The sequence below is a fragment of the Apaloderma vittatum genome, unplaced genomic scaffold, assembly GCF_000703405.1.
Source record: "Apaloderma vittatum isolate BGI_N311 unplaced genomic scaffold, ASM70340v1 scaffold8104, whole genome shotgun sequence".
In the NCBI taxonomy this organism is placed as follows: domain Eukaryota; kingdom Metazoa; phylum Chordata; class Aves; order Trogoniformes; family Trogonidae; genus Apaloderma; species Apaloderma vittatum.
Genome location: NW_009710963.1, coordinates 185,632 through 200,296, shown reverse-complemented (window position 1 = coordinate 200,296; position 14,665 = coordinate 185,632). Strand labels below are relative to the sequence as shown.

Genomic DNA, 14,665 nt, shown 5'->3' with positions numbered 1-14,665 from the left:
ACCTGTTCATTCTCAGCCAGATGATAGCAAATCTAGAAAATCCTCGTTGAATAATTTGACTATATATTAACGAAGCACGGCTGCAGTTCAGCTCAGCCATGTGAAATGGCTGTTGGGACAAGCATTGCTTCTGCTATGTGAACCTTCTGCCTCCTGCTCCCTCTGGGAGTATGAATGATTGACTGAGCTGAAGACAACTCTTTGTACATCACCTGTGTGAGAAAATATTTATCATAGATAAATGCAAGGTAACACTAAAGCCTGCAATTTTTTTTTTTCTTCTGTGAATGCAATGGAAGGAAAGAATTAGCTACATCTAAACATGTAGCTACACTGTAAATATTTTTTCATGAAATAATGCTTGTCCATAACTTATCAGGTAGCTCTGCTAAAGTTGAAGTAAATGTGTCTTTGAACCTATAATCAGATTTGATCTAACTCACGTCACCTTTTCTTTTATTAGTGATGGAGTGTCGAGTGGTGTTGGACAATAATCAGAGATTTTCTTCATTATCAACCTACCTACCTGTGAGCTATCGGATCTTCAGTGCTGAGACATCTTTCTTTCTCAAAGAAGCCAACCAGGACTTTATGAGAAATTCCAGTTTGCAGTCCAGGGTGGAATCGTTCTTCCCATACAAAGCCAAGAGACCACCTATATTAAATGCCAGCTACGGACCTTTTTCGGTTGAACAAGTCGTGCCCCAGGACCTACTGTTAACTTCCAACTTTTTTGGATCTGCCAACAAGTTTACTTACAACTGGAAACTTCAAGCATACATAATGAGCAACAAAATTTACCTGAGCAAGCCCAAAGTGCAGGTGCTCTTCTACATCGTGGGCAGGGACTGGGATGACTACAGCACCACGGAGCGGCTGCCCTGCCTGCGGGTGTTTGCCTTCCGAGAGACGCGGGAGGTCAGAGGCAGCTGCAGGCTGAAAGGGGATCTGGGCTTGTGTGTGGCAGAGCTGGAGCTCCTGCCAAGCTGGTTTAATCCCTCCACGGTTGTCACGGGCCGTAAGAAGCCACCGGATCAGTTTGAAGGGAGCCCTGTGGAGCTTTATTATACTATTCAACCAGATGAGAAGGGAGAGTGCACCACTGAGGATATAAGGAAGGGAAATGCTATCCGGCCAGGAAAAGATGGCATGGATGAAACTATGTCCCACTTACAGAGGATTGGATCTGTCAGCCTCTACCGAGGCCAGGAGACTTCTCAGCTAACGGAGCTGCGGCTGGACAGTAACGTTGTTGTCTGGTTGCCCTCAAAGCCTGTCAAACAAGGAGAGGTTGTGAATGTTTATGTCACAGTTGCCAACAACTCCACGGTGGATCAGTTCATACTCAGGTACAGTAGGTCGTTTTTGTATGTTTCTAATGAGGAAGCACGTGAAGGTATTGGGGACATGGGATGGATCTCAACCAGTTTGAAGTTTATCCACTCTGAAGGTTGCTCCTAGTCCCTGAAACACCTTATTTTCCTCCTTGAACACTGTGAATAGGATTTAAAGCCTACATCACCAGGAGGCTTTTAACATGTATGCCATGCCATTTATCACATGCCCACATTATGCAACAACGTACAGAACACAGCAGTTCGCTGCTTTAGTTGGGTCCTTTCTGCACAAAGACAGACAATAAGGCACCAAAAAAGTTTTCTGCTTTACAGGGCTTTTAAAATAAAGATTTTATTGCACAGACATGGAGCTTAAACACAGCAAAATTTCAATTGCCTGCTTTTCTTTAAGTGCTCTGGCAGTGCTTTGCCTCTCCCACCCAGTGCAGTCTCTCTCTGGGGAGGGGTTTAACTATCTACCCAAGTAGTTTTTGTCTTTGCCAACCATATACCCTTTAAAATAATGTCTGACATGTTTGATATTGCTGTTGACTGTAAGGAACTGTTAGAAGTGAGTGCGGTTATTTTGGATGGGAATGGTGAATAAAGGACCTGGGAACACAAGAACTGCTTTACTGGGTCAGATCACTTTCCTTTTATTTTTTTCTTTAGCAGTTTCCCTACCAATCAGATGAAATCCTTTGAGGATGACAAAGACTGGGAGACTTGTTAATCACTGAAATATTTGATGTATCTTTTTTTTTCTTGTTACTAGGCTTTAAAGAGAAATTTCCACGGTGATAAGCAACAATTGCTCTTTAAAGCCTCAGGGAATCAGAGTTTCCCAAAAGATTCTGCACATGAAAGTATTTATTTCTAAGGCTTATATGAATTAGATTAATACATAGTTGACAACTACTGAGGAGAATAGCCTTTAGAACAGGAAGTGCTGCTTGGCAGATAAAAAGCAGATTTTAAAAAAGGGGACTTTCAGTCATCCCAGAATTTGTTCTGATGTTTGCAGCTTTGGTTAAGTTGGTGAGATAATCTCCCAGACACCTGTTTACTGAGTGAAACCTCCATTATAGAAGTCTTTCCTGATGTTGTTGCTTATCTTTTATTGAAAATCCTTTTTCATAAAGTAGTAGAAATAGAATACTTCTCCACACGACAGGCATAGCTGTGGTGAAAGAAGGAATCCAAAGGCAATGAACTGGATGTTTGCTGACTGGATGGGAGTGGGGATCGCCCTTTAAAGGTCTTTATTTTCCTGAAAAGTGAGTTGAAAATAAACAAGCTTGTTGAAATCTGATAATGTATTTCTTTGCTCAGTGATGAATCTGACTGCCTAGGCAGGGATATCATTTGCATGCTGAGAGGCACAGTAGGTAGAGATGATAATGTGGGATGTCAGTAGTTGCCTGCGTGACATGCTCTTACGGCCAGAATGGATTTGCTTTGGTTTTGAGAACAGGTGACCAATTTTTTTTGAAATAAATAGTCTGACGCTTGTTTGTATACTGGTTATTCTGGGTTACCACAAATGTACAGCTCTGGCTATATTCTCTTTTCAAAACATTAGTTTGGCAAAAAGAGGATTTGTATTTTTGCTTAAGAATTACTTTGAACCAGACACAAGAGCATAAGAAGCTGAAGAAACCAAGGGTTTTTAAATTTTTTTTAAATGGCTTTTGCTTGCTTTAGTTGTGGATGCACAAGGGGTCATTGCCTTGAGTTGTAGTATAGGGCTGACTCGTTCTAAAAATCAGCATTGTTTCAGTGTGCTTCCTTCCCTCTACCACCAAAGGCAAGAAAATCAGTATGAGATATTCCAAAGCAGTCTTGGTTTTGAAAACATGGTCTTGTAGGCATGTCAATCCAAAGATACTGATAGTTGCCGTTGTTAAGGTATCAGATGGAAGCTTTGCTTAAGTTGTACAGGAGGGTAATTCCATGTTAAAAGGTAACAGTTTTAACTGTTCTTCTGACGCTGCAATGGGAAGGAGCTGATACCCGTTGGTGAAAGTCATGTGGGACTGTTCCATGAGTCATGAACCGTGTGGTGGATTCTGTTGGCTGGGAAGGTTTCTTTCATGGTTTTAGGGGCAGAGGAGTGTTGGTGAAAAGCTGATAAACCAAGTTAGGCTTTCTGGTTCTGTGGTAGAGGTCTGTTGTCTTCAGCGAAACTTCTTAGGTGTGAAAGACTATGGAATTTGACCCAGGAATCTATGAAGTGCCTGTATCCTAAAAGAAAAAAAGGCAAGCTAGGGAGTAGCCAGTGCATATGCTGCTTCTGCCTCAGGGCTCCTTTAACCTTCTCTGTGGCCATTTGCCTGGTTAGATAGAGGGCTCTATGCTCTGGTACTCGTGGACTCCCAGCAGAGCAATCCCTACATCCTATGACATGCATTCACATTTAATCATCTTAAAGAAAAATGCACCACACGTTATCCCCGGGCATAGTGGGTTTGTTTATTTTCTGCTTCTTGTATATTATTCATTGAGGTATTTCAACATCCAGTGCTGAAGCAAACAGTATGTGATCATTGCTTTGGGGGCAGGGGGTGTGTGTGTGGAAATAACAGCTACAAATCTTCTTTGGCAAAAGGAAAGTAGACTGCTCTAAATGACCTCATAACCACAAATCATTGCAATTGAAAGTGTGTTCTTAAATTGTGTCTTAATTCAGAATCCTGCTACTGTATCTATAAATTTATCAGCCTAAGAACACCAGTAAAGTCAAAGGGAATGACTAATATGACGGGGAGCGGAGTGAATTATGCGTGGTAGTACATTAAGGCAGTGGGAGCGCTGTGTGAATAAACACACATCTTCCTTTCTTGCATCTCATCAGCACAGAGCTACTGGGAAAGCAGTTCCAACAATATGGATAGGCTGTAGGGTACAGGTTCCCTTCACAGGCCTGTTCCTGTCCTGCTGTGTTATCTTCTGTGCGACACAGAAAGTGTGAAGAGTTGGTCAGCATCACTCTCAGGAGTGGGAAACCCATTTCAGTCTTGTTCCTAGAAAGCTTTGATTTCCTCTGATGGAAGGGTTTTCAGCTTTGCCATAAATTAACCACAGTAATATAAATGAAAAAATATTGATTAAAGAGCTGAAGAAATAGAGAAGGGGGAAAGAAAATATTACACTGTATTCCTACCATTAGGAAGGATTTCTGGGCCTCCAAAAGAGAGATAAATTACATTTACTGCTGACTGCTCAGTAAGGAAAACCTACTTCTAGCCGTTGGGGCTGAGTAAACTATGAACAGAAGAAAAGTACTATCAGTATAGGACAGAAAAGCAAAAAAACTAGCAATAGAGATTATGTGTACTGCTCGGAGCTGTTATAAATTAGTACCACCGGCTTCAACAGAGCTACTGTGGTTGATTATCACTTCACCATTTGCTGTGTAGGCACACGATTCTGATCTGAGTCATCATTTTGGGTGCATTGTCTGTGTTAGAAAGCAAAATCCGTAGGGCGAGACCCTGGTCTCGAATGCTTTTATGCCCTCATGCCCAGCAGACTACAAATAAGGGGAAAAATCATAAACATACTGAAAATAACTGCCTGTTGTGAGATTAACTTTCAGAAAATAACACGTAGCTACATGTGTACGCTGAGGCACTTGAAGGTAAGTAGGAAGCTGGACACTCAATTTCTGTTTGTAGTCCTGAGGAGACGGTGACCTGAATGCATTAGGCAGCTTTGAAAAGTCTGTCCTGTGTGCATTGCTGTGTTTGTTCTGTAGCTCTAAATGCTTTTCCAGCTATTACGCTGTTAAAGGATCCTTCCGTCTGTTTTTCGTGGCGTGACATGTCACATCTGATCTGGCAGAACACTGTACAACACAAGGCCAGAGCAAAAGGTGTGGGAGCGCTAAGTGTTTTATGTTACTCTGCTGGGCAGCAGCTAATCTCTAACTCACTCTAGAAGGTGCTGATAACCTGATTTACAGAAGGTGTTGAGCAGGATAAGTAAAAGGAAAGAGGATGAAGTTGTTATCTGTCCTGATTAGAGAAAAGAGGTAAAAAACATTGGTACTTTTTTTTTCCCTGAGGCTGCTTATTAAAGATTTTGTAGTGCAGCTCATTGCATTGATGTAAGTTGTAAACAGGGTTACTGAATTACCTTTGTCCAGCAAACAAATCAACCCAAGACAATGGATAATTAATGGTGATAATAAATCTACAGAATGGAAGAAGGATAAAGGATAAATGCAGCGAGGAAAGCTATTAAACTCTTCGGCTGAGGCAGCTTTATATGTCAGTTCCTAATGAGTATTGACAGCAGAGGAAGATGCACATGTAGAGTAGCACTACAGAATAGCCAGAGCTAGAAAAAATTCCAAGACTAGATTGTGACCGGACCATAAATAGCCATTTTGCATGGAAGACCTAGTTGAGCCTCCCCAGGGAGTAAAGCAGGCAGAGGAGAGCCGTCTGTGCTTGGCACTGCCCTCAGCTGTTCTACCTGCTGCACGTAAAAGAGAGAAAAATAATAATGTTTTCTAACAATTACTGTTTAATTTTAGATACTGATATTTTAGTCTTACCTGTACTCTGAAATCCACCTGGCTTAATGGTTGGTTTATCACTTCTGAAGGCTCACACCACTGCAAACCTGAGTGACATTGTAATGACTAACTGCAGCTGAAGTTAACCACAATGTATGAGACCAAAGCAGAGCTGACTTCACATTTGGTGTTAACTCGTAATTTGGGACATATCCCAAGCACCCATTTTATACAGCAAATGGGATGCCGATTTTCAGTGGTGAAGTGAAGGATGTGCTTTTTTTAATATTGCTTCATATTTTAAAACTAATGTATCTAAGAATGAAATGAAGAGAGGCAGAATGATTTGGTGGGATGCTCTTGGGATACATGTGTATTTCCAGATGTGAATAGCAACAATACATTTTGCATTTCCTGTGCAGCTTTGCATTACTTAAATATTTAAAAGTTATTTCAATGCACAAAAGTGCTTCAGTCAACATCTGAAGGGAGAGGAGTTTGAAGCCCTCAGACTTGTTTCTGTCGTCTCTTTTTTTCATATTCCATTTTTAATTGAGAAGATCTTGTCTTCAGAAATTCAGACACACTATTTTACCTGTTGAATGAGTATGAAAAGTAACAAGTCTCTGAAAGCTTGATTTCTTTTTGTAGTGCCTTAAAACTTTTCTTTAGTCATACATCTTGTATTATGTGCTATCGTATTTTATAATCTACATCAGTAAGCACTGTGGACATAGTCTATTGAAGTACTCTTAATTGGCAGTTACTGGAGAATATGACAGACGGGTAAATATTTCCCAATATAACTTTAAAAAGCATTTGTGATTTTAAAAGTCTTTTTGTTTGGTTGTTTTTCAACAAAGACAATGTGTTAATGCTATTTTGGGAGAATGGTATCACACTTCAGTTAGTTTAATTTCATTAGCCCTTAGCAGTCCCTTTTCATGGACATCGGTGTCATACCAGAGGCAGCTGCATCCTCCAAACAAGTGACTCATTCTCAAAAATGCTAAGCTGGTGAGGATGTCCTTCAAACAGAGACTGAGAAAACGTACTTCTCACTAGAACAAGTGGAGAGCTCACTTGAGTCTGTGGTAGCTGTGAGTCAGGTTTAGTAAAGTTTTTTTTAAAAGGATCTGATTATTAACTTGAAATGGAAGCTACCTAGAAAAGAGAGTAAGACACTCTTACCCTGGCGTTCTTTAAAAACCTTTTAAAAAATGTGGTGCTTTAGAAACCTTTGGACCATTTTGTTGATGTTTCCACTGCAATGTACTCCTTAGTACCCAGAATAAACTATGGATTTGTTGTTAGAAGGCTGAGCCTGGGTTCCTTACTTTTGAAAACTATTTGCTGATTGATCATGACTGAGTCACTGGAGCACAGCTTTGCAGCCAGTGAGCCAGGAAGAGACCTCGGATTGGCCCGATGTGTTCCAGGATCTGAGCAGTGCAGTTCAGTGGTAGTGAAGTCCATGGAGCACTCATTGCTGAGAATCAAAAGTTATAGCGTCCCTTTTGAAAACATTACCCTTAACATCATGATAAGCTACTTGCAAACTGCAATTCCTATAATGCAGAAGTCTTACAAGACTTACCTAAACCAGTGATATAATACTTGTAGGAATGTTCTTTGTATTGTAAAAGCAGACATTTCCAAAGGGCGTGTTCTGTTGAAGTCTGTGAGTTCCTTGAGCCAAATCTTGGGCTATCTCTGTGTGATTGTCAGCCTTCCTGGTTATGTGACAGGTAACACCTTCTTTTTTCTAGGTACAGACTAAGGCAGGAAATCTATCAGCTGTGTAGACAAACCTGAACTATGTTTATAGTTTGCATAATAACTTTATATAGTAAACTATACAAGACATTTGTACTTTTGTACTTCAGGTTCATGTGTTTGGAAACTTTTCCTAGTTGCTTTACTGGAAAAGTAGAAGGAACTGAAGGGGGGGACATTGTAGAGGTTGACTGTAAATGGAAGAGAACAAAATTATTGCGTCAGCAGTCAGCCAGAGAATTGCTAGCTATCAATGCTGCTCCAAGGGCTAGAGCTGAACGTTTTGGTTAATTTTTGGCAAATGCCAAAACTTTTCAGGACTCTTCAGAAACTTCATATTGAGATATCTTGTTAAAATCCCTCTTGTCTCCTCCCCTTTAGTCTCATCGAACTAGTGAAGTCATTCCTGGCTTCTTTTCCAAATCAGCTGCAGCACGTGTTGCTCAGGGCTGCTGCCCTGCGCCTTCGCTCTGTTTCAGGACGCTGCTCTGAGGTGCAACCTTCTGCTCTGCCTGACCTTCGCAAAAGCCTCTGCATATGCAAGACTGCTTAAAAGAAGAGATAAGGCACCTCTACTTAATTTCTGTTTAGGCTATTAGCCACTTGTGTGACTCCAGTTACAACAGTTAATTAAATCCTTGGTTACTTGCCTAATTAGAAACAATGGTGTGTTGTTAAAAGATCATACCATAGAAACCCCAGTCCTCCCAAACCAGCAGTAGGGAGGGAAATTTCATACTACGGGGAGTAGATTTTAGTTGAACCAAGATAACGTTTTCTGGCTGTTAGGAAAAGGCTGTAATCTGATGCATTAGGGAATCTCCTGGGAATCCTCAGTGTGATTATCTGACAAGCTGCTGGGTTCCAAGGCCACTGTAAGCAAGAGAGTGTGTGAGCCTGTAGGTCCGAATGGAAATGAGTACCCCTGAGAAAAATAGTGTGACAAGGCTTTAACACCTGCTGCATCTGTTAAAGCTGTAAAAGCAGTAGTGACTGGCTGGAGTGATACGGGGAGGGACATGGGCGAGTCGTAGCTCAGGGCTTGCAGGGGGAGGATTTAGGATGAAAGCATAAGGAGTAATCTATGAGTAGGTATCTGGCCTAGAAGAACTGTGAAATCTGATGGTTTTATTTGTATTGTTTTATTAGTGCTTGTGAGGCTCATTATTAAAGACAGAAACTGTCAGATTGATTGAAGTTTCTGTTTTGGTGGACAACTGTTCCTTGCTCATGGCAGCACATACACAAAAAACTTAAATTGTTTATATGTTCTTACAGCACTTTACAGTTAAAGCTTCCAGAGAAGGCATGGGGATGGTGGGAGCTGCTGCTCTGCACTTAAGAGTTAATTTCTACATAAAGCTGAGCTTTCCTATAAGGTATTGAGTGTTTGAGTGCAAGTTTTGTCAGTTTTGCTTGGGATCCTACTGGGGTGCTCTGTATTTTCTTGAAATTCCACCCTGACTTGTATGTGCTGCCTCTTCAGAGAGATGGGTGCTGTTGTGTATAGTACTTTCTTGCAAAGAAAGTTGTGTTTATATAGATTTTCAGTGCACAGAAAAGTTGATTAATTCATAGTTTAGATGAGGCTGGGTTGAAAAAAAATTCAGCATCTTTTTTTTTTTGTTTGTCTAGTTCTTGATGTGTTACAAAATGGCTTTATTAACAAAGCTGCCAGGGGGTTAATTTGTACTAACAGCCTAATCATCTCCAACAACATCATTTTATGTTTTCATATTGCTGCTTAGATCAGCAAGACTAGAGAAAAGATGACTTGAGAAATAGCGCGTATCTTAGGAAGAAGGAAAAAAGAAAAATAGAGGGGAAGCATTTCAGACATAGCCCTCTGCATTCTCAGCTGTCAGGCTGTTTAGAAAGATTTGCTTTTTCTTACAAGCGCTGGCTCTAAGATGTAAGCCTTGATTTCCAAAATGCTGTGAGACTGAGTTCTTTGTACGAGAGAGGCAGGCTCATTAAAGGGAGTATGCAGTACTTAGACACTAAAGTCTAGAGCTCAGTTATGCAACCTCCCCAATTAGTCGTGAAACAGAACACAGAAATAGTTGTGAGTCATGAATCACAACTTGGTTTTGCAGGTAAAAGAGTGCCTGACATACTAGACTGCAGAGTCATAGTTGGCCTCTGACTCGCCCCTTGAGTACCAGTAGGGCAGCTCAGCCCTACAGGTAATTATTAAGGCACAAATGACCAGCCTAAAGGAGTTCCTTGTTTGGCATATTGGACATTTGTGGATCCTATTTTGAAGAAACTAAATTTACCTATGGATTGCATAGCTGCTTACTCAGAACTCTCAGCTTTGCTATAGCTTTTAAAAAAATTAGGTGCTGTGATACTAATTGCTGGAGTCACTTAGTGTGCCTGGTCTCAGCAGGCTATAGAAATACCACCAGTAGCAACAAAAATGTTTTTCTGCTCGAGGTTATGTCTAGCTTAGGAAAAGCCCTGATTGCACAGGGAGTTCTTCCTATGGAAAGGAAACATCAACCCATGATGGGAGCCTGTCACTTAGGAACGCACCCAAATTTAGTCCTGTTGAAAGTAATGAGAATGTCCACAGGCTTTAGGCTGCTTTATATACCTCTGGATTTGAGACATTCATGAGAGGCCATGATAGCACTGGCTTCTGCTTTTCTCTTCCATAGCAGTCTGATTACAGTGTTCTAGTAGAAGGGAATGACCAAACCTTTGTTTGTGTCTGTATTTAGTTGCTGTTGGTTGTTGATGATGGCAGCGGACAATGCACACTTACATATGTTGTAATATTGTTTTCAGACACAGCAGGTAAGAGGATGGTGTTAAATTTTTAATTCATTTCTCTGCCCAGTACGCTGTGAAGAGAAGAGAGCTGCTCTGAAGGGAGATGCTCAGGGCAAATACAAGAACAGAGAGCAGGAGGTGTTACACAAGCCAGCTGTCAGGAGGGTCACACAACCTGGCAGGTAACGCCACAGCAGCGTTCAAGTAGGTGACTTGGATCCCTGACACTGGATTTTGATTTACGAGTGGGTACCGCTGTGCTTGTGGTGATGATGCGTGAAAGTGGTGATTCCAAACCTAATGAGCTCAACTTCACAACAAGGTCTCTGAAGGGAGGTAACAGCAGCTTTGGTACTTAGGTCCATTAGGGTCTGAGCTGGGTGACATTGAGCTTCAAAGTGATTCCCCAGTGAGTTTTGTAGAGAAGTGCTAGTATCTTAAATCACACAGTTCAAAGCCCTAGAAAGGATATTGCAGGCAGCAGTCTAGTCTGGATGGAAATGCATGAAGATGACATGCAATCTCAATTTTCCAAGACTCTAGGGTACTGACTAAGAATTTTTCTCTTATCTGTCTGCGACAGTGCTATTGTAATTAGCGCTGGGCAGAAATATTGACATAGCTGAGTGAAGATTTTATTGCCTGGTTATAGATGGTGACAGCTGGTTAATTTTAATATTTTGTGAAAGATCTTTAAAGAAATCCTGAATAGTTGTTCAGAAGTTAACATGTCTTATCTGTGTTAATAAAGCATGGCTTTGCTGTCATCTGTATTTTGCATTCTTTAATTTTTGTAGCATCTCAGGTGATGGGTACTTTGTCCATTGCTATGGTAACAGCTGTTTTTATTTCTTACGCAAAGTAAACATTGACATAAACCCCACTCTAATGTGTTCTTTTTATTCATCATGTACACCTAATGGATGCCATAGCTGTACAAATATGTCATGATCGTAGTGGGTAGAGTGCAATAAACTGAAAGTCTAGTGCCCTTGTATATAACGGGTTTCGCCTTTCAACACACACGTAATTTTGTCAGCTACTTCAACTCTGTTTTTACTCCTACCCATGTTTAATTAGAGTTCAAATACTTCAGGGTGGAAACAGTCCCTGACTGTGTGTTGGTGAGTGCTTAAGGGAAATGGGATCTAATAGCAGATGAGGCATGCTAACTTTGTTTTTGCTCTTAAACAGCTCCATTTTGATGTTGAATTGATCCCATGAACTTTTGGCAGTTGTTCAAAATACCTCCTATCCTTTTTCTAAGCACTAGTGATGGGAGTAGCAGCTCTTTTCCTGTGTTAATAATTCTATTTTGTTGCCATAAGAAAACCCCAAATGTCTCATGAAAAGCTGTATGAAACCATCGCAGCCTCAGTCCCCTCCACGAGGCTCTGCTACCCAGTTTCCTTCCGAATGCGATTCCTCCAAGCCTGTGTGGAGTGATGCAAATGCAGAAGGAAGTGTTACCAGTTCCTCCCTTGCAGCTGGGGAGGTGATGCGCTTTAAATCCTAACACCCAGCACCCCCTATGCACCCCCACACCGGGGAGAGCTGTTAGGTCTGAAGCTTCTTGAAAGGAAAAATCCTGGTGGAAAAAGTCTTTCTACAAGTGTTTTCTAGGGTTCTCTCTGCTCCCTGTCACAGTTATCTGATAAATGTAGCAATTATCTTTTCAGTTCAGAGTAAAAAAAACCCTAAAATAATTAAAACTATCTAAAAGAAGAGACTTGCATGTTCTGTATTATATTCTATGTGCTTTCAGAGCGATTCAGATGGAACCTCATTAAACATCTTTACAACCCTCTTAGATTCATCTCTATTAATTATTATAGGGATTTCCCATGAGGGAATGACTCTGTACCACCTTGCACTAAAATGAAACTCAATGATGACATTAGAAATGCTCTGCATGGATAGAAGTGTTTGCAGGATTGATGCTCTAAACCCTAGTTCTGCGGAAAGACTGTTCATGCACTTGGCTGTATGTGCTGTGGCCAAAGCTAAATGTGGGCACTAACTTCTAAAATCAAGATCATGCTTTATGAGATGCTGTTTAATCCTGCAGATGCCCATTTGCTATGTACTGCAGTGAATATTGCTGAAGGGGGTCTAATTGCTTACCTATTTGACTTAGATGATACCTCCCTACTTACTTCTGCAGAGTTATTCTAACGTACAAGAATCATAGTTTGCTGTGTTTTAAATCATTCTGGTTTAGGGATAGTACTCCTTTCTTCCACGTTGGTAAAGCTAATTCCAGAAGGTGTCATTTTTGGAGATGCTTTGCCTTGCATTGTGCAGTACGCTGTTAGGTAAGAGGGCTCAGTAGAAAGAGCCACAACAACTCCCTTGTTCTCATAGTGCTAAATGCGAGTGAGTCATGGTTAGATCTCGGCTGGATGTAAGAGCAATTCCTGGGAATGGGAAATGATCAAGAACTTCTTGTTCTAGGAAGCTCTGATTGTTCAGAAAGGCAATGATTGTCCTGTTGTGTTGCGTAATTATATCCGCCTCCACATATCCCACTGCTGTTCACTTCTATTATGTCTTTATTTAAGTCCTAGCTATTCAAGGAGGAAATTTTAACAGATTTATGGCAAGAGCAATTCAACATCCGTGCGTCCTTCTCTGCTCAAAAAAAGTCTCAATGGATAAGGAATGTCACTTTTGATAATTGTTTAAATGGTGCTTAAGGGGCCCCCGGGCTAGTTACATCGACTCTATGATTTGCCTTTTCACCAAATACTCAATTGATTCAGAGTCAGAAACATGAAAGAAGAGGAGAGAAAATGCAAAGAATTGCAGTAATTGAGTGTTTACAAATATAAGAAAATTAGCCAGTTGTATTAAAAATCGCAGTTGCTACTCTGAAATACACATGTATGCAAGTGTTTGTTCAGTGGATAAGTGTATTTGGCTTTTATTTCTTTTTTCCGTATATGTAAAAAGGAAATAAAAGAAACACAAAATGAGTTTAACTTAATCTGAGCATATTCTTAGGATCTGGTAAAAAGTGGATAAGTGTATTTGGCTTTTATTTCTTTTTTCCGTATATGTAAAAAGGAAATAAAAGAAACACAAAAAGGCAAACTAGTCTTTCTTCTGTTTTAGAGCTTCATCATTCAGAGCAGAAGGGAGCCTTGTGTGGGAATTCATTCCAGATAGCTATTTTGGAAAGGACTGGAATCTGGATTGGTTTTGCTAGGAAATTCTTACATCTGGCCATTTATGCTTCTTACATCTTTCTAGTATGCTATCTAAGGCTTAAAACATTCTTTAGAGGTGTTGCTTGTAAGATTGTAAATGAGTGTTCCTGACCTGATAGATAAAGCCGATTGTGATTAATAGTCAGTTGTTTGTTATTTGTGGTTTTTTTCCTGATCTAAACATCTTAATTGCCACCTATGATTAAAAGTGACTTGTCAATGTTTGACATTGTCAAGGTAGGTTAATGTGGACAGTTATAACAATTTTCAGGCAGGCTCTGTGAATACAGATTGCTCACCTGAATAAAGACCTTGCACAATCATACTTATCGGGGGGAAGGAATTTTTTGTCTTCGTGCTGGTTTCAAATGCTTTAGAAAGAGAAGATCCGTAACAAAGATGCTGTAGGGTAGAGATGTCCAGCTCAAGTGAGTGGGTAAGTGATTAAAAACTTGGGCTGGAGAGAGAAATATGGGGATTGGAGCTGTAATTTCTCTTGTCTGATTAAACACAATATGAGACTTGCATTTGATATGATATCACTTGGGCTGTTTTATGCAGGAGTATTAATGTCTTTTCAGCATGTAGTGAGAGGGGACAAAATTTTATCACAGTTCCAGTGTTTGTATATTAAATTTCCACGTGGTCAGGTTTGAAAATAATAATGGTGAGAAGGACTGTGACTTCTTTAAAATAATAGTCTAGTTCTAGACAAGTTCTCTCTCTTATCCTTTATTGTAATAGTGTTACGTGTTTATTACATAAATACATACAACTTGCTTGGTGCAAGTGGGACTCTGTAATGGTTAAAGTAGTAGGTCATGGAGTAAGATGCCATCCCCAGAGCCAGTAGATGAGACTTCAGTCTTTTGTCACAGAGGTGATCCTTCCATGTCTCACATTCATCAGCATCTTCAGACTGTAACACTGAGCCCACTCACAACAGATGTGGTATCCTTCTGAGGGGGGTTGTGACTCTTCCGTGCAAATAAACAAAGGCTTAAGAGAAGGAAAAAGGAAGTATGCTAGGCATAATTTTTTCT

The 14,665-nt window shown here is 40.4% G+C and overlaps 1 protein-coding gene across 1 annotated transcript in view; it reads left to right on the top strand.

The window, feature by feature from the left end:
* Positions 1–465: 465 nt before the first annotated feature.
* Positions 466–14,665, top strand: part of TMEM132C (transmembrane protein 132C) — a 137,459-nt gene continuing 123,259 nt past the window's right edge. The window contains exon 1 of the mRNA XM_009867470.1: positions 466–1,349. Within this exon, the coding sequence (XP_009865772.1) occupies positions 466–1,349 (884 nt within the window). The remainder of the gene's footprint in view (positions 1,350–14,665) is intronic.